Source organism: Cydia pomonella, chromosome 14, assembly GCF_033807575.1.
Source record: "Cydia pomonella isolate Wapato2018A chromosome 14, ilCydPomo1, whole genome shotgun sequence".
NCBI classification, from domain to species: domain Eukaryota; kingdom Metazoa; phylum Arthropoda; class Insecta; order Lepidoptera; family Tortricidae; genus Cydia; species Cydia pomonella.
The window spans coordinates 16,916,586-16,939,520 of record NC_084716.1 but is presented as its reverse complement, the minus strand read 5'-3'; the positions used below and the strand labels follow the sequence as shown (position 1 = coordinate 16,939,520).

The following is a 22,935-nucleotide window of genomic DNA, read 5'->3' as shown; positions in this document are numbered from 1 at the left end:
CTGACGATCTTTCTAGACCAGACATACCTCTAGCTGCGGGTCGATGCTGTGCGCGCGCGGCAGGCTGTGCTCGATGATGGCGTCCTGCAGGCCGCGGTTGTCCACCGGCGTGCGGGGTTGTGATGTTGGCGCTGATTCTGTCTTCATGCCCGCTTTGGCCTGGAAACATTAAGAAAACATTAACCAATCGATCAGGGAAACTAGCCGTTTTAATCATAATAAGCTGATTCGTAATCAAAATCCGCCCTCGAAGAATAATTTTCCACGCTAAGCCCCTTTATTCACTCTGTGCATGCCCGGGCACATTAAATCACATTGACAGCTTTAAGAGCAATTCCTAGCTGAGCAACTTTTCAAATCTCGAATTTTTGAAGCTATGTTTCTGTCGCGCTGCGGTGGGCGGGAGCCGGAGCTATCTAAGTGTGAGTGCGCGCACACAGACGCGAGACGCGTGCGCTCGCTCATTGCGCGCCGTTCCGTCGACATCGCCCGCGAGCCAGACGGAATTTATTCTGCGCTGCCCGACGCAAGTTGTTTTTGTTGTTACCACGTAATATTGTTTTTCATTTTTATATTATACTGTACCTATTACACCCTAATACCAAACACCCTATCACCTGTACTAAATGTATTTTACACCTATGATGACGAAATAATAAATGATTGATTGATTGATATTAATTACCATATAGGTAAAAACTGCAAAAAAGAATGATGTCTCAGCTTCGGTTGTCGTCGTACAGTCAAGTGCAAAAATATGTATCGAAAGAATCGTCTCATAAATATGGTACTACGCTCTTATTACACTGGAATAAGATGCTATGGGACATATTTTTGAGTAAGATGTGTACGCCCATATTTTTACACTTGACTGTACCTATCCGTATCAGTAAGTTGGGAGTGATCATGGTGTGTTGTGAAAATTTGTAAGTAGGTATAAATATACCTATGGTTAAACTACAATCTATTTAACTTGTAGTACGATGGAGCTAAACTTGGGCCGCCTTATTGAAGAACGTATCGCAATGACAATCTGGGTAAAGTATGTTGGGATAATGCCGGACAATTTTGGGACCAATTGAGAGAACTCGTGAAAAAATGTTTTTTCGAGATCTCAACACGTGACAGATTCTTGAAGTACGTAGCGAATCGTTAAATAATAACCGTAGATTCGGCCTGAATTTTGGTAATCTTCAATATAGAACGGTTTTAGTTTTGTACCTGTGTAAAGATGAGACATACTTTTTTTTAGGGTAACGAGTGTTTTGCCATCAAGGGAGAACATTGGATGGTGAAAAAAAGTTGCTTCTAATGGAAAGAGAATAAGGTATCACAAAGAAATAGGTCCGGTGTCTACCCTTTTGTATCCGATCTTAACCCGGATACAAAAATTGGTAAAATTGTGGCTCTCAAACTTTGATACCTATGTCATAAGGCAATTCGATAAGTAAACAATGTGCTAAGAAACCTCTTATTGTAAGGTTTACCCGAAGTAATAAAAAAAAACCACTAAAATAATAGATACGTTGCGTAGTTTTGACAATTTAAGATTTCATGAACTGTACAGGTTTAGGGAAAGTGTAAATGTATTGTTTATTGAATGGAATGTACTGGAAGATATTAAGTACTCAAGTAGGAGGGACAAAAATCAAAATAAAAAATAATCGTGCCCAGTCATTTTTAATGAAGGTCGCCAAAAAAATAAGAATCAAACTTAGAAATCAAAAAGACTAAGTAGTTCTTTATAAAGGTCAAGGTCACTGAGAGCCCATCTTGAAGTATGGAAAATAATTAAAATTGCGATTTTGTTGGTTTAATTTTGCAATTATGTATATATATATATATATATATATATATATATATATGTATCAAAAATCGCAGTAGTTTATATACAATCTTTTTTTTTGATAAAATGTAAGGATCGTATGTAAAGAGTAAATATATAGGAAAAGAGAGCCCTCTTGAAGCATTTTAAGGAAACTAATTTCGAAGCCCTATCTCTATTTTGTATCCGAAACTAGCAATGTATGTATGCGTGCACATCTACAAATGTATCCGTATGTGTAGGTACTTTATTGCGAAAAATTGCTCATTTGCTATCTAATTTACTCGATTTTGTTATAAACAACATGTATCATCATCCCTATACAATATAAATACTCTTTATTGCAGACCTCAATAAAAGAAAACAATACAAAAAAAACATACACATAAGCACAGGTAAACAACATGTGGTCTTATCGCTAAAAGGCAACCTTTGGGTTGCGGAAATTAAAAAAATTGTATTGTCAGTAATCGTCGCGCTGGTAGTGGTACTGGATAAAAATAATGGTCCGAAAGTGTGATCAAGAAAACAATTAATGTGATAATTAAGGTCAGTAGGTAAATTGAAGAAAATTTAAAGTTTGATAATCACTGCTGTTTTTTTAAATAGGTAAAGATACGATTGTTTCTGGTCTGATCTTTACCTGGAAGGGTCAAGATCGGATATCGGTCTACAGCAGTGCTAGGTCTGTTAACACAATTACAAAAACAAACACAGTTTCATCACAATACGCAAAATAAATTACAGAGCGAAGATCGGATAGACGGAAGAATTCGCGAAATTTACCTTGCTCTCTGTGATTGCACATAGCACAAGCGCGACTCCCTGAGCGACGCGGGGACACTGACAGTCGAGGCGCAATGAAATGGCGTCTTACACAATGTTGCCAACATTAAAAAATAAAGCCAAATTAGGGGGAAATGAATGTCCTACGTTCTTCACCCGCATCCGGTATTTACCCAACATACCTTAATCGTTGAACCGCCGCATTTCAAAATGGCCCTTATTTTTATATCGACTAGCCGTAATGTAATACGGCGGATTATACAATATGACTGCGATACTTATATATAAATCCCCTCGTCAATGTAATTTCATTAAATTTGCTATCTAGTGGCAAACATCAAAGTAGTTATCTTTTACTTGTGACGCACAAGTGTGAGCAATGTAAAATACTATATTTCTAAAAAAAATTGCCTACTACGTAATAAAAGAAAATGTGATTATTAAATTATAATACGAAAGGTGGTCAAATCGCAAAATGCTGTCGTTTTATTTAAAATAATGAAATAATTAGACCAGTTCCGAAAGTACCGGGAAATCCAGGTTCTTTAAAACAGTACCGGTTCTGCAATCCCTAATAAGGATGTTATGCCCATAACTATTCCTTCTGTGTACGTATACTTAGAAACTGTCTCCGCCTCCAATTCGTGCGATAAGGACAACTGCAGCTCGGACCGAAATTCACTCGCAAAAAACTCAAAAATCGAGGTTTCGCTCTCGACTGTTTCCTCCTCCAAAACGCAACTAATCATTATGAAATTTTGGAAATTGCAAGAGGAAGAAATAATCTATGCCGCTATGTTTTGATTTTTTGGATATTTTTTGTCATATTTGTATACTGTGCCTTTTTTTACAGCCAATTCAATTTAGCCGTTTTTGCGATTTTCGAGGCGCTGTATCTTTCTTCAAAATAAAATAATCCAAAAAAGCAAAACATAGCGGCACAGATATTGATGATATTGATCTTATTTGAAAAAATCACTGCTCCAGGTTGAAAATCCAGGGAGGAATCAGTCGAGAGCGTTTGTATGGAAAAATCGCAACTAGGAATTCCTCTTAAAATAGGAAGAATATGCCGTCCCATAAAAGTTAATATTTTTTCGAATGTCGCGTTGTTGTAGCTTGCATTTTCAATGCTCTTATTCTGCATCATGATAATAATATCCTGTAAAGAACATACCTGCAAAGCTCTTAATCGCTCCATGAATACTAAATGAGATTTCTCCTCCGTTTCATTACTTATATCTGAAAATAAACATAAACTTCGATTTAGCAGTTTTCTAACGTCAACAAACATCAACAGCTATCATTTTCGTTGGTATTTGAATTATTTTGAATGAAATGAATATATACAAGGTTTTAAAAACGGTCAATTAAATTCTACCTACGCATGTGCAAGTTTCCCAAAATTTGTAAAAATTCCCGGAAACTTCTGGGGACTTTCACAAGAGTTTTAAGAACTATTTACGAATTTGGCAATAATTTTTTGAGACATTCGGTGATAAAATGACACAAAACAGCTCACCAATGTTTTCCGATTTGTAGTCGTGTTTGTACATGGGCATAGAGTTCATTTTCCTCTGCTCGGCGACCTCGCGCAGCCCGCGCTCGACGTAATTGCGGAAATAGAACGAAGAACCTTGCATGAACGTCCAGATGTCCACTTCAGGGTGCCGCTCCTAGAAAATATGTTATATTGAAAAAAATATCTTATATTTACGTAGGATACTGGAGCATTTCGGTCACGTAGCCAGGAAAGGCCACCTTGAACAACTCATCGTTACTGGCAAGGTTGATGGTAAGTGACCTAGAGGCCATAGCCCAAGGTGGGCAGATCAAGTCCGTTCTACCCTGGACACTCAACTGCACGTCGCGCTGCACGATGACAAAAACAGGCACAGATGGCGGGACATCGGCAAAGTGAAGCTGATTCCACGGGGATTTTACGACCCTCAGCTAAGGAAACACGACGCGAGGAGGAGGATCTTGTATTTAGGTCTTTTATAGATACCCTTCGGTCACTTCAATCGATCGATGGACGCCAGCCATCCGTTAGCTCGATCGACTATCGGAAGATTGCGTTTCACTTCTGTACCAGATAGGATCAGGACTTGTGACGTACTTGACGAGATCTACGCTGAGCCTGTTATCCAGTTAAAAATAATGATGATGGTGACAATGTTAGACAAAATCGACTTACGCGGAGGTCGTAAAGGTGAGCGAGTGCTTCTCTATTTGCTATTGCTACCTATGCGTTTCATTATCAGCGCTAGTTCCTTGTGAACAGCGGGAGGCAACCTCGACTTTGCGCTCAGCGGCGCTGAGTTGCCTTTAGACTGTAGCATTGTGTGTAGGGACAGAACTTACGCGGAGGTCGTAAAGGTGAGCGAGTACTTCTCTATTTGCTATTGCTACCTATACGTTTCATTATCAGCGCTAGTTCCTTGTGAACAGCGGGAAGCAACCTCGACTTTGCGCTCAGCGGCGCTGAGTTGCCTTTAGACTGTAGCATTGTGTGTAGGGACAGAACTTACGCGGAGGTCGTAAAGGTGAGCGAGTACTTCTCTATTTGCTATTGCTACCTATACGTTTCATTATCAGCGCTAGTTCCTTGTGAACAGCGGGAGGCAACCTCGACTTTGCGCTCAGCGGCGCTGAGTTGCCTTTAGACTGTAGCATTGTTGTAGGGACAGAACTTACGCGGAGGTCGTAAAGGTGAGCGAGTGCTTCTCTATTGTGCTCCTTGCTGCCTATACGCTTCAGTATCAGCGCTAGTTCCTCGTGAACAGCGCGGGGCAATCTCGAAGTCGCGCTGAGCGGCGCCGAGTTGCCCGTCATGGATTGTAGCAGTGACGCGCCGTTTAGGGCGTCCGGCGTGTTTTCTTTCTTCTCGTCTAGTTTCAGTTGCTGCAAACGGAATGTTAGTTATAAAAGGTGATTTAAGACGTGAATTATATTATTAATTACAAGTAAGTTTAACTACCTTCTCGTTGGTCTGATTTATCTTAATTCCGGAGATACGCTGTAGCCTGCTTTTTTGAAAGAATTATATACATTTTCAAGTATGCCTGCAATTTATTGGGTTCTGTCAGAGGGGCGAAACTGATTCTTACGGGCATTCTTCGGCTCCGTTCGGCATTACTACGAGCAATTATTAGGGTTGGCACAACTTAACGTCCCTTTGCGTGCCCCACCACAGACAAGAAATAACTTGAATTTTGACAACCCTACATAGAGACCATAGAGACTATACATCTCTATTGTATTGTAGTAATTATTTATTTTAAGATTATTATAATGTAATGTTTACCCAGGTATTGGCTGTTGTATTTATAAATGTTGTTATGTATTTTTCATGTCACTATATGATGTTACTATAAATGTTGTATTGACTTGTAAAAGAGCCCTTGAGGCCTACTTGCAGAATAAATTTTTGAATTTTGAATTTTTGAATTTAGCCGGAAGTGATAGTGCCAAACTGTGGTTTTGTAGGAAGTGTTACTTCTGTACGGTAGTACAATTACTAATTATTCTGTGGTTCTGTGCGCCTCCCTAAGGCGTCAAAACATAAAGGAAGGAAGGGAAAGATTCGCACGCTTCTTCTGGTAAGCCTCAGTAGCAGTTGGCAGTAGTGATCAGACCGGTGTTCAGTCAGAAAGGTGGCAAATTGGAGTCTTGCCGGAGATAGTATATTTTTCAATATTTTTTAATAATAAAATCTATTCAGACCACGAGAAGTCTGCAACGACTTTAGTAGCGCACGCAGCGCAAGTGTTATTTTAAACGTCAAACTTCTTTGAAATTATGACGTATAAATAACACTTGCACTGCGTGTGCTATCAAAATCGTTGCAGACATGTCTTGTGAAAAAAAGCAAAATGGAAGTATCTAAAATGAATAAAACAAAATATAAGCTAATTGTTTTATATAACATTGAAATTATTGGAAATTAAGTAGCTCTTCTGATTGATATATAACAATAGTTATTTGTACAACAAGAGAGCAAAGTTTGATATTTCTTCGAGTGCTTGTTTTGAGTCCCGTGCAAGCGAAAGAGTCTATAATAGATTCACGAGCGTAGCGAGTGAATCTAATTCAGAATCTTGAGCGTAGTAAGGGACTCAAAAGCGCACGAGATGTAAATAACTTTGATCTCGTGTAGTACACAAAAATTTTCACGTCAGTCAGCCATCAAAAAATACAACCTGAAAAAATTTAATCCAGACGGACGGATCACTATTTCACTCATGTTTTCTGAAGGTATTCTAACAATTAACTTTAATTACCGCAATAAAACAAAACGAAAGAAATTTCAATAAAATAATACGAAAATAATGAATTAACGAACATCAATTGACAGTTCAATCGACAACTTTTTTTTTGTAAAAAAAGAACTTTGTAAGATCCGGTCCGAATTACGGCTACTACTATTTATCAACTATAGTAGAGATCGTTAAAAGTAGTTAAGTAGAATTATTTACTGCGTAACAATTGCGTAAATTTGTATAATTTCATTGTTTTGATTGTAGAATAAAATACGTAAAATATGGTGTTTTTATTAAATTTTAAACTTTTATTTCATTAATTAATTATTACGAATAAAGACTCGTAGGGTGTTTTGGAACGATGCGGTCTGACTTATTTCGGGGGTCTATTATAAACCGTCAATATACCGTTGAATTACGTATGCACTTTTTTTGTCTCTTTCTTTTTGCTAAGGACGTGAAAGGGATAAAGACAATAGAATCCAAATATTTCGAACTTGTATTAGGCCCCGCACCTTGAAATGACATTCGAATCTAAAGGTCACTTGAATGTTATTTTGTCTCACTCGGTGAGCAAAATGCGATTTTGCTCACTGTTTTTAAGCAGCAAATTACCCTTGTTCGAGCTGCTGACGTGAAAAAGTTTTTATAATCCGCAGCAGGCTTCGTCATTAGAATACATGTACAAAATCAGCAACATCCTTCGTCAAATATTCGACAATACTAAATTAGAACTTAACCGATACCCTAGCTGTAGGCACTAATTTCAAGGTTTTAGTTTCACTCACACACATAAAGCCACAGTACTAAATAATTCTTGATATTTTTAAAAACATTTTACAAGTAACAATAACGCGTCTAAGTAAAATATCTATTTAGCAACTGTAATCCGAAATATATGCGTTAATGTCACGAAATGAAGGCATGAAGTTGCTCATTTATGGCTCCTTACATTACTTCTTGATTTAGGCCAAAAAGTAATGTAGGGAGTTACTATGAAATGTACATTATTGTCTGCTGCTCATTTATAATTGGTTAAACATGGTGCTCGAATAGCTACGGAAGGTGGAGGTAAGGAAATAAATTTCCATGTACCAAAAAGTGTCATCAAAAAACCATAAATAGGTGGCGCTACAATACCTAGAATACTTGAACAAGAAAATCAAATCATAGACAGCGCACTTCACTCCATCAATAGCGCCTAGGTTCTTAGCTACTCTAGCGCTACTCTGGAGAGATTTGGAACTATTATTTATAGCTAACAGCTGGACACTTTTGCAACAGTTCTATCATAGGAGATGTCACTCCTCTTAATTCCACACTTCATACGAATAGCTTTTTCAAATGTCAAGTTTAAAAAATAAAAAAGGCGGTAGTTTACATATCTTACATTGTTTGAGAAAAGCACTATACAATCCTTGGCCGGAACAGGGATTGTAAGACTCGCTATATCCGCAATCTACCGCAATCTCGTCCTGCAATCCCTTACTTCACGGCCTCTGCAGTAATGTACTATTACAGTACATATGGTGCTCCTTTACCACACTAGTGCGAAAATTAGCATATTACATTACTGTGTCGAACATTTAAAGGGCCATATGTACTGTAAAACGTTGTACGATACATGTGCGAATAGGTAATTCGCAACTCGTGTCGATTTAAAACACTCCCTTCGGTCGTGTTTTAATTTATCGCCACACGTTTCGAATTTCCTATTTTTCGCACTTGTATCGTAATGTACTATTACAGTACATATGGTGCTACTTTACCGCACTAGTGCGAATATTAGCATATTACGTTACTGTGTCGAACATTTAAAGGGCCATATGTACTGTAAAACGTTGTACGATACATGTGCGAATAGGTAATTCGCAACTCGTGTCGATTTAAAACACTCCCTTCGGTCGTGTTTTAATTTATCGCCACTCGTTTCGAATTTCCTATTTTTCGCACTTGTATCGTAATGTACTATTACGTAATAGACACACCCGTGCCTAGCAAATACGCGCTGCCTATAAAAGCGACGTTGAACCGTGGACCAACCTTGAGCACCTTCAGCAGGTAGGGGTAGAGGTCGGAGTCGTTGACGTCGGGGACCTGCGTGAGGTGGTTGGTGATGGACGCGCCCTTCATCTTGACTAGAGTGTGCACCAGCGTTTTTACGGTTCTGAAACAATTGTAATTGTGGTGGGGGGAACTGACAAAACGGGATAGTCTTATGTATCTTTCAGTAGAAGTAGCAGAGAAAGCGCTATTATTGTTTGTCCTTGTCAGTCTCACTTTTCTATTCTGCCTACTTCTAAAAAGGCCTTAGTGACGTAGACGTTTTTTGTTGCCCACCGTTTTTATGGTGGACAACAAATAACCCGACCAAATTACGTTGGTTGTTTTTTATATGCCGTGAGAAATATTAAAACGTGTTTTTAATTTTGTCGCATTGCGTGTGTTCTCATGCATATATTCAACGTTTTTATCATCATTGGCATGAAATTAAATATCTTTATTTTCAGGCAACTAGTGGCCCATAGACCTTCAAAGTTGCATACAAGTTATAAAAAATATAACTTAAATCCCGAAGTGTCAGGGAAACGGCCGCGGAATCGTCGGAACTTGACAGCCTTCAGCCAAAATTCCTTCTTGCCGAAAGTTGCTAGAAGTTCAATTGTAACGCTCATCACGGAATGATATTGCTTACGCAATAAACAATGAATCAATATTTCTTTGTAGTTATTCAGATAAGCGCTATAGAAGAGGTGGACAAGTATGGGCACTAGAGTTGAAGTATCATCACGCACACAAAACAAAATCGTACCCATGGCAAGTTAAACCGACAACTACAAGGAAGACCAATAAGTTTCTTCAAGACTTTTCTTAGGTTAATATCGTGTGCTTAAGTCACATTCACTCATACATTCAATCAATACTGTTGTAACGATTAATACTCTGTGTAGCTGTGTGTGGAGTCATTCACCTCAACTCTCCTGCCAATACCTATAACTTGTACAGCAATGCGTCGTAATCGATAGGGTCATTCCACTTCCAGAAGTAAAATTATTGTTATTACCAGACATAGAAGTGTTATTGGCAAAATAAAGTGATTGACAAAATCAAATATCGACATGTCTGTTGTCGATGTTACCTAGACGTTATAGATATTTTTTTTAACATTGTAAAAGAACATATACACATACATATATAATATATTGGTAGTTTTCTATTCTTTTTCGCACTGTATACTATAGTTTACGTTTATTATTTATTAAATACTAATCATATGTAACAAAGAAAATATGTACTGATTTATAATTGACTTGCAGTCTTGATATTTCTCAGTAATTTACAGCAAGTAAAAGTTAGATATTTTAATTATTAATATATGACTGACTTATCGATAACAGATTTATCGATGTTTTCTCAAACACTCGTTTGTGCCATAAAAACTTCTATGTCTGGTTATTACCTAGCGACTCTTGACTTACCTGTACGGAGTGTCGCTGATATCCGGATTTTTCTTCCAATAGCTATTCGGATACGCCTTATAGAACAGATGTATCTTGTACAACACGGCATCATAGTCGATCGAGTTGACGTCCCAGGTGGAAATCATCTTGAGGGTCTTCCAGAAGCATTTGAGGAGTAGGTCTTGGTAGCGAGGGTAGGCGGGGTCCGTGACACCGATGGATTCGTGGAGGAGGGACACGATGGCGCTGTGGAAGGCATAATTGTTTAGTTGGATCATAGATAAAGCCTAAATTTTGCCGGCTGAATTATTTACCATGGCATAGTCTGGTTGTAATAAGATGTACAGTCCATTGTGGAGATATTGGACCCCCTGCATACAAACTCTCAAGCTGGGGATTAACTTTACTATTTCTGCAGCAGACTGTACAATGTACAAGATGGTATTACGCCATTTACATGAGATCAGCGACTACAAGTGCAGACGTGTAATCGCTGTAACAGGTATAATTCCATAAGAATATACGTGTGGCGCAAAAGACATTCAACAGAAAAGACATCGACGGACAAAAAAAAAATATTTAAGAAAAATGGCATCAGTATCCGTAGGTTTCGTTCCCCGTCATTTTATTGTTTTTTTATTTATTTAAGAATCACCTACGGATAATACATCTACACAATTACATAGGAACTAGGAAGTAGAACATTAACGTGCAGCCTGTGGAGCAAATTTACAAAAAAATCGTACAAGGCCCTACAAATTCAATATAATAATGCGTTCCGGGTGTTGATGGGGCTGCCGCGCTTTTGCAGTGCGTCACAGATGTTCGCTGACGCGCACGTAACATGCTTCAAAGCAGCAATGCGCCTGCGAGCCGCATCGCTGGTACGGCGCGTGCGCGCCAGCCCCAACACCATCCTAACTATGATTGCGGATAGGATCGACTGTCCGTACATAATGCATTGTTGCGGGCTTCATAAGCCTAGTAACGGTGAATCGTTATGATTTTAGTTAAGATATTTATTGTTACTAACATAGTTTTTAAGTTTTATTGTACATAACTAACATTTTATGAGCCACACGCGCTTGAAATAAACGGTAATTTAATTTTAATTTAATTAACAGATGTTTAGCCACTTATAGGTGACCAGTTGACCACAGCTCATACTACGTTCACGTACTAACCAGAGCAGTTGTGTCCGCGGCGAGTGCTCCAGCACCCTGACGCAGACGTTGTTGAGGATGCGCACGAGTCGCTCCCCGTCTTGGCCGGTAGCTACGGCGCCGCCGCTCAGCAGGCGAAGTAGTTCGCAGAGCAGCGAACAGAGGGCGGTGGAGTCCACGTTCATGCCGCAGCCGCCAGTCTCGTAGAACTGTTGAAAGGTATATTTTCGTTGATCAATTGAGAATATTACGCAAAATTCTGCGTAACGGGTGCCACTAGCACAAACTGCTTTGATGCATCAATGTGATATTTAACCGTAACAAATAATCTGTGAAACTTGTCAAAAAACTGTTTAAGGCATAGTGTATAATATATTAATATATAAGTTATTTTATGGTTTACGCTTTGTGCTAGTGCTGCCTCTGGCGGCATGACATTGCAGTATTACTCCCTATAGATAGCAATAGCACACAACACAATTATATGAAACAAAAACTTGCACGAAACAGCTCGGTCTGTGTAGCAGTGCCTTTCGAGTAGAGCCAGCGAGGCACGTCAATAAAGATCATTGGAGATCAGAAGAGTCGTCGAGCATGACTACATCGCCCTATACCCTGAATCATAATTAAATTCCATCAAATCTATTGTGCTGCCAGTAAAATGAAACGTTCCATAAATAGTAAATATATTATTGGCGAAAGAATGCACGTAAATAAATAATTTACTACTAATTTGTAATACAACATTTAAATGCTAAGTTCAAATAATTAGACTTATTCTTATTTAATATTTCGTTATCGTGCTATGTATTGTAATGCTATATGAGTCTAAAGTTATTAATATATGGGTATAGTAAATAATCAAATAATTTAATAGACATCCAATGTAAAATCTATGACAAGATAAGTGTATATAAAAAGACTTGTAAAATTAAATATTTACCAATAAATATCATATCATATCATATCAAATTAGGGTATAGCGGCCGTTCTCACAGTAAATATAAGACAAGGAATAGTCGGTGTCGCTGCATACCGCAATGAGCGCGCCGGCGATGCACTTGTAGGCGGGCAGGGTCTGCAGCGGCGCGCGCGCGGACGTGCGCAGGCGCCGGATCTGCGTCGCGACAGAGGAGACGAGGCGCTGCTCGTGGGCGCCGAGAGCCGCTCCACGCCCGGACACTATAGCGTTGGAGATTAGGGACATCGCGCGGATCGCGGCCTGTAAATAACAAATGTATACTTTAACACTAACAAAACAAAGCCTATATTCCGATATTCGCCAGACATAAGGAAGATTCATGTAATCTTACGTCGTTATCGCAATGACAACGCGCAAAGCTCTTAAGTAGATGGTGCTCCATTGGATAAGTTCGACTTTTAATAGTTGGAATTAAAGGTACCGAATACAAAAAAGTATGAAACCCTAAAAAAATCTGTTTATTCTGAACTAAATAGTCGAAACCATTAATTACGTCACATGTTTAGAGGGAGGGAGGGGGACAAGAAAATGCGACATGTTGTGACGTGGGGGAGGGGGAGTCACAAACTTTGTGACGTCACTTTAATTTCATCAGTAACCGAAATTTTTTTTTTATTTTTTTTATTCGATATACAATTCAATAACGAGTTACTGGAGTGATAATTTTATTCGTGAAAAACCTAGAAATTCGTGTAAGGTAATTAAGGGATGACCCCCCCAAGGGGTAAATACTGACATTGAGGTCCGGACTGGCGATAGAATGTATGGTGTCGGCGAGCAGCGCGTCGTCCACGGCGGCGGGCTGCGGCGCCACGAGCAGGTGCGGCAGCGGCGCCGCGGGGTGCGGCGACGTCAGCGCCATGCTGGGAACAAACGTCCAAAGTTATTTATTTAAGAACCGCGGCGGCACGACTCGTCAACGCCGTTGTGTTCTTTAATGTAGTTGTGTGACTGTGACAACGGTCACATAACTCCAATTTCACGTTTCTTAGGTATCTCAATTTTGTACACACATAGTTGCAAATGCAAAGAATAATACATATACTTCTTTACAACAGCATTGAAGTTAACACTCGAGTGTCTTACACGTTCGCTGCGCCATCGGGTCGATTCGACCCGATTTGCTAGTATGTTTGTGTGTTTACTTCTACTTGTGGTGCTGTTTCCTTTATACAAGCTTTAATTGTATCATTTTGTACTATTGTGGTGAGCAATAGAGTATTTGTAACTGACTAATTGCCGCAGCAAAAACGTTCAATCGTGTGCTGAAAAGCTATGCAGGTAACTTAACCGCATCGAATTGTTCTGTGTGTGTTACCTGGCGGGGGCTGTGGGCTGGCCGACGGGCTTGTTGGGCCGCACGGGGATGGGCTCGTCCAGGAACTTGAGGTCGTGCTCCGGCAGCTCCGGCCGCCGCAGCACGGGCACGGCCGCGTCCAGCTTGTTCTGTGTGTGTGTTACCTGGCGGGGGCTGTGGGCTGGCCGACGGGCTTGTTGGGCCGCACGGGGATGGGCTCGTCCAGGAACTTGAGGTCGTGCTCCGGCAGCTCCGGCCGCCGCAGCACGGGCACGGCCGCGTCCAGCTTGTTCTGTGTGTGTGTTACCTGGCGGGGGCTGTGGGCTGGCCGACGGGCTTGTTGGGCCGCACGGGGATGGGCTCGTCCAGGAACTTGAGGTCGTGCTCCGGCAGCTCCGGCCGCCGCAGCACGGGCACGGCCGCGTCCAGCTTGTTCTGTGTGTGTGTTACCTGGCGGGGGCTGTGGGCTGGCCGACGGGCTTGTTGGGCCGCACGGGGATGGGCTCGTCCAGGAACTTGAGGTCGTGCTCCGGCAGCTCCGGCCGCCGCAGCACGGGCACGGCCGCGTCCAGCTTGTTCTGTGTGTGTGTTACCTGGCGGGGGCTGTGGGCTGGCCGACGGGCTTGTTGGGCCGCACGGGGATGGGCTCGTCCAGGAACTTGAGGTCGTGCTCCGGCAGCTCCGGCCGCCGCAGCACGGGCACGGCCGCGTCCAGCTTGTTCTGTGTGTGTGTGTTACCTGGCGGGGGCTGTGGGCTGGCCGACGGGCTTGTTGGGCCGCACGGGGATGGGCTCGTCCAGGAACTTGAGGTCGTGCTCCGGCAGCTCCGGCCGCCGCAGCACGGGCACGGCCGCGTCCAGCTTGTTCTGTGTGTGTGTTACCTGGCGGGGGCTGTGGGCTGGCCGACGGGCTTGTTGGGCCGCACGGGGATGGGCTCGTCCAGGAACTTGAGGTCGTGCTCCGGCAGCTCCGGCCGCCGCAGCACGGGCACGGCCGCGTCCAGCTTGTTCTGTGTGTGTGTTACCTGGCGGGGGCTGTGGGCTGGCCGACGGGCTTGTTGGGCCGCACGGGGATGGGCTCGTCCAGGAACTTGAGGTCGTGCTCCGGCAGCTCCGGCCGCCGCAGCACGGGCACGGCCGCGTCCAGCTTGTTCTGTGTGTGTGTTACCTGGCGGGGGCTGTGGGCTGGCCGACGGGCTTGTTGGGCCGCACGGGGATGGGCTCGTCCAGGAACTTGAGGTCGTGCTCCGGCAGCTCCGGCCGCCGCAGCACGGGCACGGCCGCGTCCAGCTTGTTCTGTGTGTGTGTTACCTGGCGGGGGCTGTGGGCTGGCCGACGGGCTTGTTGGGCCGCACGGGGATGGGCTCGTCCAGGAACTTGAGGTCGTGCTCCGGCAGCTCCGGCCGCCGCAGCACGGGCACGGCCGCGTCCAGCTTGGCGATCAGCTCCGGGTCCAGTCCGAAAGGCCCGAAGATGACTCGTGGAGCCACTCTGGATAAAACAAGTGAGTAAGACGTCTGAACAATTGGTCCTACCCGAGGTATGGAAGAACGCAGGAGATAGCGACGGGGTTAGAATTATCCAAACAGTTTACAGTATATTTTCAGCAGTCTGTTAAAAAAAATGCCATCATTTAAATGCATCGAAACATACGTTTACTACAGTAAGTGTTCCAACTTAAGTACCCACGTTACCGTACTACATATAGTATATAGAAGTGAATGCTAAATCTATTTTATGACATCAACAGGAAACTAAACAAAATATCAAATTTTGCGTAACATGTATGCAGAAATACCGATTAATTTTCTGATGCACACACTACGTCCATTTTCCAAACATTCATATTTCATCTCTTTTCTAATGTAAAATGAAAATAACAGCCACTTAAATAATAAATAAGTCGTATTTGCACGAATACTTCCGCGAAGTGACCTACATCAAATATTATGCCGTAATTATTTCCAACAAAAAATTAGAAAACGGGAAACTTACGGCCTCGTCGGCTGCGGGGGAGCGGGTTCCTCCTCTTCCTCCTCCTCGTATTCCTCTTGCTGCGGTGGCTCTTCCGCGATCGGGGGCTCCATTTCCTATTCACAAAAACCCGTTTAACCAACTATACTTCGTTTTTAGGGTTCCGTACCCAAAGGGTTAAATATTTTATCCCTATTACTGAGACTCCGCTGTCCGGACGGACGGCCGTCTGTCACCAGGCTGTACCTCATGAACTGTGATAGTTAGCCAGTTGAAATTTCTACAGATTATGTATTTCTGTTGCCGCTATAACAACAAATACTAAAAACAGAATAAAATAAATATTTCTTTCCAATCTCGAGGTTCTCATCCAATCACCGAAGTTAAGCAACGTCGGGCGGGGTCAGTATTTGGATGGGTGATCGTTTTTATAGATAATGGTACGGAACCCTTCCTTTGCGAGTCCGACTCGCACTTGGCCGATTTTTTTAGCATTAGCTGATAATAATCTGAATGTGTCTTTGAAAAACGCAATTATGAAAAATAACAATAGTTATTTTTTATAATGCTGCGTTATAATAGCTGTGTGCAATATAATAGCAGTACATAAGAAAATGTAAATTAGGGGAAAACTAACTTTAGATCAATAATATTGGATCTTTTTATATAATTCTTCTGCATTACTTGACAATGTTTCAAAATTAACTGTAACCTTAACTTAAATAATGTCGGAAGTTAAAAAAAATATGAAAATCGGCTTTTTTACTGACTTGCGGAAATTCTTATAAAAACGTACAACCCTACAAAAAAAATACAATTGTGTACTATAATTTGTAATGTAGTATATTGCCTATTATTTCTAATCAAAGTTTTACATCTAAACCCATGTCATCCACAAAAAATAAACTTTTCTATAAGACGATCTTCTTCGCAGAGTGTACAATCAGCCAAGAGTCGAAAATTGGTAAATCACTTTCTTGGCTGACTGAACAAGTGGTCCATCATTCGGACTTTGTTGTTGATTTTTGAACAAAAGGCGGGTCCACACAGAGCGAGCATACGCGCGAGGTAATTTTCTCACGCACAAACCGGCCGAGGCGTCTGCGTCTACATTGGCCGGTTTGTGCGTGAGGAAATTGCCTCGCGCGTATGCTTGCTCTGTGTGGACCCGCCTAAATACTAAGTGATCCTATAGTATAGAACGGCGGTTGAAGAAAACTCGCTTTGACGTTAAAAAAACCGTATATATATCGGTCCATCCGTTGGAGAGCCACGATGCCACAGATTGACATTGGCGTCAAACATATAAATCCCCTGTTTTTCCGTCGGGGATTTAAATTAAAGCTAATCTCACCTCTGCCTGCTGTTGTATGGGCCGCCCCGTCGCCGACAGCGGCACAACCATGGACCTGCGGACCTCCGCGCTGCGGTTCTTGCTCGCTCGCTTGATGCGCTCCTCGAGGAGCGACAGGTCCTTGTCGGAGATCTGACACGAAACAACGTGTGATTACATTTGTAGCACTGATACGGATAACGGTAGATAAGATTAACATTTATCAGGTAAACATGTAAAAACGATGTTTGAAATGACCTTGAAACAAAAGGGAATTAAAGTGTCGCAAGTTGCAAAAGGTTTAGAATAGAATATAATTATTTTATTCGTAAACACAAACAAGACATATTACATAATATAACAAAAACAGAAAGCATAAAGTGCCACGAAATGGCCTCATCTCAGCATGTTGCTGGTGGCTTCCAGCGCTGATCTTCCGATGAGACCATCAAGTGAGAAGAATCACGCCAGGTATCAGACAAGAAGAAAGACATAAAATAACATAAAGTGAACAAATGGTTAAATAGGAAAATGTTACACACCAAGAAGATACAACATAACGAATGAATTGAATAAGGATTATTTATATGAATTCGCTTTGGTTTCATTTAATCTTAATTTCATTTTACCCGTTTTCCAAAATTCCTAGATTACAAAAGGGAATAGTTTCAAACTGCCTGAATCTCAGAATGCCTAACTTTTTTTCTAAAATTACTACATTCCCAAAATGCTTAAACTTCACATTGACGTGGTGTCATAATACCTAAATGGCAACTTACCTACATTCATGAGTGCTATTTTATCCAATATTATCCGTCTTTAGCTCCGGCAGATTATTAAAAAATATCGTAAATACGACAAAGGTTATAAAAATGCACTTAAGACATAATTAAACTTAGTACATTTAAAAAAGAATCCATCAGATTATTCGGTGTTTGACGATATGAATAAAAGTCATTATGACATTCGGCCATTTTAAGGAAACAATTTGATATGTAGGCATTTTGGGACTGAGTTGTTATGAAATTTAGGAGACATACATACAAGCATAATGATATTTACGTGCAATGAAACCAAAGCGTACAGTCACGTCTGAAAATATCGATACGAAAAAAGTGCCAAAAATATGTATGCACTACCTTAATGTATGGGCAATTAAGTCGTGTATACATATTTTTGGTACATTTTTCGTACCGATAGTTACAGACGTGACCGTATACATAACACTGTATCGGTCCGCTCCAACCACACCTTAGCTGAACATTACAGCTGCATACGCAACAAGCGCCAACGGTAGCTATAAAAAGGCAATGACAGACCAGACCAATATCGAGCGTCCATTAGATCAATTTTACAAGATTTGTTTATTATCAAAACAGCATCAGAGGAAGACGAATACTAACATAATACTGTGGCCCTAGTGAAAAAGGGTACAAGTCTCTGGCAGCGCAGGTGTAAAGGGGTGTAAGTTACACGTAACACTTATGCCCTTATACACCTAAACTGCCAGAGACTTGTACCCTTTTTCACTAGGGCCACAGTAATACTCAAATAAGTATGGCATAACGGGAATGGTGAACTATTGTAATGCAATAGGAACACCCATACACCATGCGCAAATACATGATCGACTTCATACGATTCTTAAGGTCATTAGTCGGGTCCACAGAGCGAGCATACTGGCCATTTTGTCCGTGAGGAAATTGCCTCGCGCGTATTCTCGCTCTGTGTGGACCCGGCTAAGTAGCAGTGCATTTTCAAGATTGTAAGTCGCGAAAAATTATTAAAAAACATTTGGAGTACGTTTGACGCTATTTGTCTGAAACTTTTACGAAATAAAATGTATGTATATATTTGTACTCACCTGTCCAATCATCTTATATATCTTCTCGCCCTCCAGGAAGTAAGCACACGCGACGCAGTTGAGCGCGGCGGAGCGGACGGCGTTGTCGCGGTCCCCGATATGTCGAGCCAGTTCCTTTAAGGCTACCGTGCCGGACGGAGACATTGCCGTCCAGCCGTAAGTCTCGATTAGGCTTCCGATACACTCCAGGCATTCTGGGAGAGGAAATGTAATTTTATATAGCTGTGAAATAGCATCAGTAGTTTAAAATTACGTAGTTCTCAAGTGAAGTATAAAATGTATGACATTTAAAATATATAATACATTTTCCCAATAAAACGAAGTATAAGAATGTGACGTTAAATTTTACCCAATAAAATAAAGAGCGCGGTTAAACATGTATTGGGGACTATGTGAATCAATGAAGAAGACTGTGTCCATATGGCGGTGCGTTTACACAGGCTTGTGTAACAAACTTGCTTGGCTTGAAGCAATTGAGCACCTCACTTTAGTTTTACAGAAAAAGCTCAGGATGTCCAAGCAGCTGTGTATGACGCGTTGCCACCTAAAGCTAGAGGAATTTAGATAAGTCAAAGCTACGCTCCATCCTCCCCACGTGTGGGTCCTAATATCTTTCGGTAGATCTTCCGCTCCGCTACCAGCAGCACGCGCTCTTCCCTTTGTGTTAGTGTCCAGGCTTCGCATCCGTACGTAAGGATTGGCCTTCTGACCGTTTTATATATTCAGAGCTTCCTGTTCCTGGAGACTCCGCAGGAACCAGAAGATTGAAGATCTGGTGTCCGAGCTTAACATCATTGGAGTAACGAAAGCCTTCGGACTCTGATGGCTCGGGCACGTACCCCGGATGGGTGAAGATAGCGTACTCTGGAGTACTAAATGGCCGATGAACTTCTTTACACCCTATGTACCGCTGGAGAGAGGAAGTGCACAAACACCTTAGCGAACTTGGCGCAGTCTAGACAGAAACTGCTTTGGTCTTTGGTGTCGGAGGCCGAGATCAAAGTAAGTAAGTAAAGCTGCATTGTGAGAAACATACCGGCTCTTTGCCTAGCGTTCTTTGATTTCAGGCCCTCCATCAGATACCCGAAGAGCTTCGTGACGGAATAGACGACGCAAATCTGCTTGAACAGGGCTTTGACGCTGTTGCGAATGGTGTCCTTGGGATCTCCGACCTGCGAATGCAACGAAATCCTTAAATGCTTTTGACAATTATAGATTTCCCTCATCTCTGTCTTTATATAACAAAATAAACAAACAAAATATCTCACCTTCAATATCAAATACGGTATAAAGCAATTAGCCTCATACTCTGCCATGGTATAATCATTATCACTCAGGAACTGGAACACCGTAGCGAGGTACTCCAGCCCCTTGAGGATGACGGAGGGGTTGGTGTCGAAGAAGCGCAGCGTCAGCCATTTTAGGACCAAGTCCAGGTTGCACATGAGGGCCGGTCCGTTCTCGTGGAGGTCATCCGAGAGGGATTCTATTGCTTTTAGGTGATATCTGTAAATATATGAAATAGTATTTTATACAATCGTGATATAATGTAGAGCTTTTCAGTCGAGTACCGTGTTTAGGCTGAAAAGCTTGATTATATCACTATTGTATACAATACTTTTTCTACTATAAAACCTAAATAATGAATGAAAATTAGGTCAGTATCTCACTAGTACAAAAGACATGAACGCGTGCATAATATATGAATATTACTCATGACGTAGTCGCGCGTTGGTGTCTTTTCCACTGTACTGCGGCGCAACCTGATTGGTCAATTTCATTATAGTTGACTACAGGGTTTACTTATGAATATTATTGTCGAATTGGGAGCCCATAACATGAAAGTACGCAATTATAGTTTGGTATACAAAATCATAATTTAACAATTACAGTCTAAGAGTAGAAAGTTTTAAGATAGTTCTTTTACTTCATAAAGGGTTCGTTGTCAGCTTGTAATAACAATAAAGGAAATACAAAGCATGTCTTTATACTACACCGATAAATATAAGGCAGTATCAGATGTATTTCTCTAACTAACCTGAAATCATTATGGAACATGTTGGCGACCAGTTGCTTGTTCAGCCCTGCGGTCGCCATCTGATCCTTCAGCAGCTCAAAGAACTCCTCGCGCGGCACTGTGAAGTTCCACTTCAGCACTGGAACAAATAAATGCGAATTCAATGCCGGCTATATGGGATGATCGGGAGGCGGCACAGTTGCCTCATCAGGCATTGCTCCTCGCTTCACTTAAGTTTAGGTGCTAATATAAAAACAAAGTATAAGAGAAAAAATTTACTGACTATTCCGGAATCTAGGGGCTTAGCCAAAATCACAATTGTTTGAGAACCGTACAAATAGATACACAATTTTGGGAGTGAAAGGACCTTGAGCGAAATTGGGCCAAAAACCAATAGAGTTGAGAATTAGGTCATTAGATAGGTATTTGTATGCATTTCATTTCGTTCTATAGGCACCAAGCGGAATTCCATTGCAGAACTGAGATATTTGTATTTTAGTCAAGATGTCATCACCCTTATGGCCAAGGCAATAGAGTACACCGTTGGGAGAGCGCGGCGAATGGTTTGCCGCGCTCGCAGTGGTGCGCGAACATCTACCCTGCAGCAATGAATTTACCTACTTGGACCCTATTGCCTAGGTAATAAGGGTGATGATATTTTGACTAAAATACAAATATCTCAGTTCTGCAATGGAATTCCGCTTGGTGCCGATAGAACGAAATTAAGTACATTGCAATACCTATCTAATGATCTATCTCTCATTTCTGTTGGTTTTTAGTCCAGGCTCCATACAAAGTTGCCCATGGTCCTTTGTCAGTTTGTCAAGACAGCACTAACCTTTCTTCGGGAGTTGTGATTCGCACAAGGAATTGTGTGCCGTGGACAAAGCACAAATCTGTGATGGATGCTCAACCAGATCTTCTGGGCTTCTGTACGCATTATTCATGAGACATACCTTTAAGCTTCTGGTCATCAATGATGCGCTGGTTCTTGGCGTTGTTCTGCGGCAGCAGCGGCGTGAGGTCCTCGTCGTCTTTCTTTCCGCGGCTGGAAGCCGACGCTGGCTTAGCCGGGCCCTAGTAATAGATAAATAGCATCACACTGGGCACTTGAGAAGCTTATATTGCACAATTCACTGTCCCATTCGCTAAAATGACACATTTAATTATACCTGAGGCACTCAGTGATATTAGTGACAGTTAATTTTTATATGGAGCAGCTGTTTCATAAAATGCTTGTAGACATTTTGGGAAAGAAAAAAGTAGTATCGATAGTCAGCAGTGGTACCTTGCCCTTGGCAGTCGCGGCGCCCTTCTTGTCGGCTTCCTTCTTGAGCGCGCCGGCAGTCTTGACGCCGCGCGGCTCGTCCTTCTTGCCCTTGCTGGGCAGCGGCTGCACGGGCAGGCTGGGCCGCGCCTTGTCCAGCGCCGCCAGCACCACCGGCTTCGACGCCGGCTGGAACAACACCTCGGAAATGTACGACTCCGTAGGTAGGGTTCATTTCCCGAGAAAGTAATATATACGTATACGTAAGATATTATACAATCTAAAGTCACAATATGCGATAAGCGATGATATTAATGCGCCGTGTCCCATGTTCATGTGTGTATCTTATAGCAAAGAGAATTTGAAATAGAAGTGTATTGCCAAATAAAACATTGTACCGACGTAAATTTACTGCCATCTTTCGACACGTAATTAAAACTTTTACAACGCCATTTGACTTTTATCCTTATTATTTAACATCATCATTCATTGCCAGGCCAAAACTCAAGTCCACCGCTGAATGCCGGCGTAAATACAAATATCTATATTGGGAGCGTGCACGACTGTCACGCAACCTAGTGTCCGCAATTATAGGGGAAAACGTCAATTCACTACATCTTATAAAACTACTTCAAAACTAAAAACTACTGAACGGATTTTCATACGACTTTCATTTATCAATAGAGTGATTCTTGAGGAAGGCTT

At 41.7% G+C, this 22,935-nt stretch overlaps 1 protein-coding gene across 1 annotated transcript in view; it reads right to left on the bottom strand.

Annotated features, from left to right (window-relative positions):
• LOC133525099 (protein mini spindles) overlaps positions 1-22,935 on the bottom strand; it is a 71,839-nt gene that overhangs the window by 3,800 nt on the left and 45,104 nt on the right. The window contains exons 19-36 of the mRNA XM_061861348.1: positions 22,252-22,419; positions 21,920-22,040; positions 20,985-21,102; positions 20,215-20,452; positions 19,983-20,118; positions 18,947-19,140; positions 17,104-17,235; positions 15,771-15,865; positions 15,087-15,266; positions 13,216-13,342; positions 12,534-12,719; positions 11,519-11,706; positions 10,353-10,580; positions 8,917-9,040; positions 5,309-5,515; positions 4,134-4,287; positions 3,789-3,853; positions 28-159 (exon numbers count right to left, since the gene is read on the bottom strand). Coding sequence (XP_061717332.1) covers positions 28-159; positions 3,789-3,853; positions 4,134-4,287; positions 5,309-5,515; positions 8,917-9,040; positions 10,353-10,580; positions 11,519-11,706; positions 12,534-12,719; positions 13,216-13,342; positions 15,087-15,266; positions 15,771-15,865; positions 17,104-17,235; positions 18,947-19,140; positions 19,983-20,118; positions 20,215-20,452; positions 20,985-21,102; positions 21,920-22,040; positions 22,252-22,419 — 2,793 coding nt within the window. The remainder of the gene's footprint in view (positions 1-27; positions 160-3,788; positions 3,854-4,133; positions 4,288-5,308; positions 5,516-8,916; positions 9,041-10,352; positions 10,581-11,518; positions 11,707-12,533; positions 12,720-13,215; positions 13,343-15,086; positions 15,267-15,770; positions 15,866-17,103; positions 17,236-18,946; positions 19,141-19,982; positions 20,119-20,214; positions 20,453-20,984; positions 21,103-21,919; positions 22,041-22,251; positions 22,420-22,935) is intronic.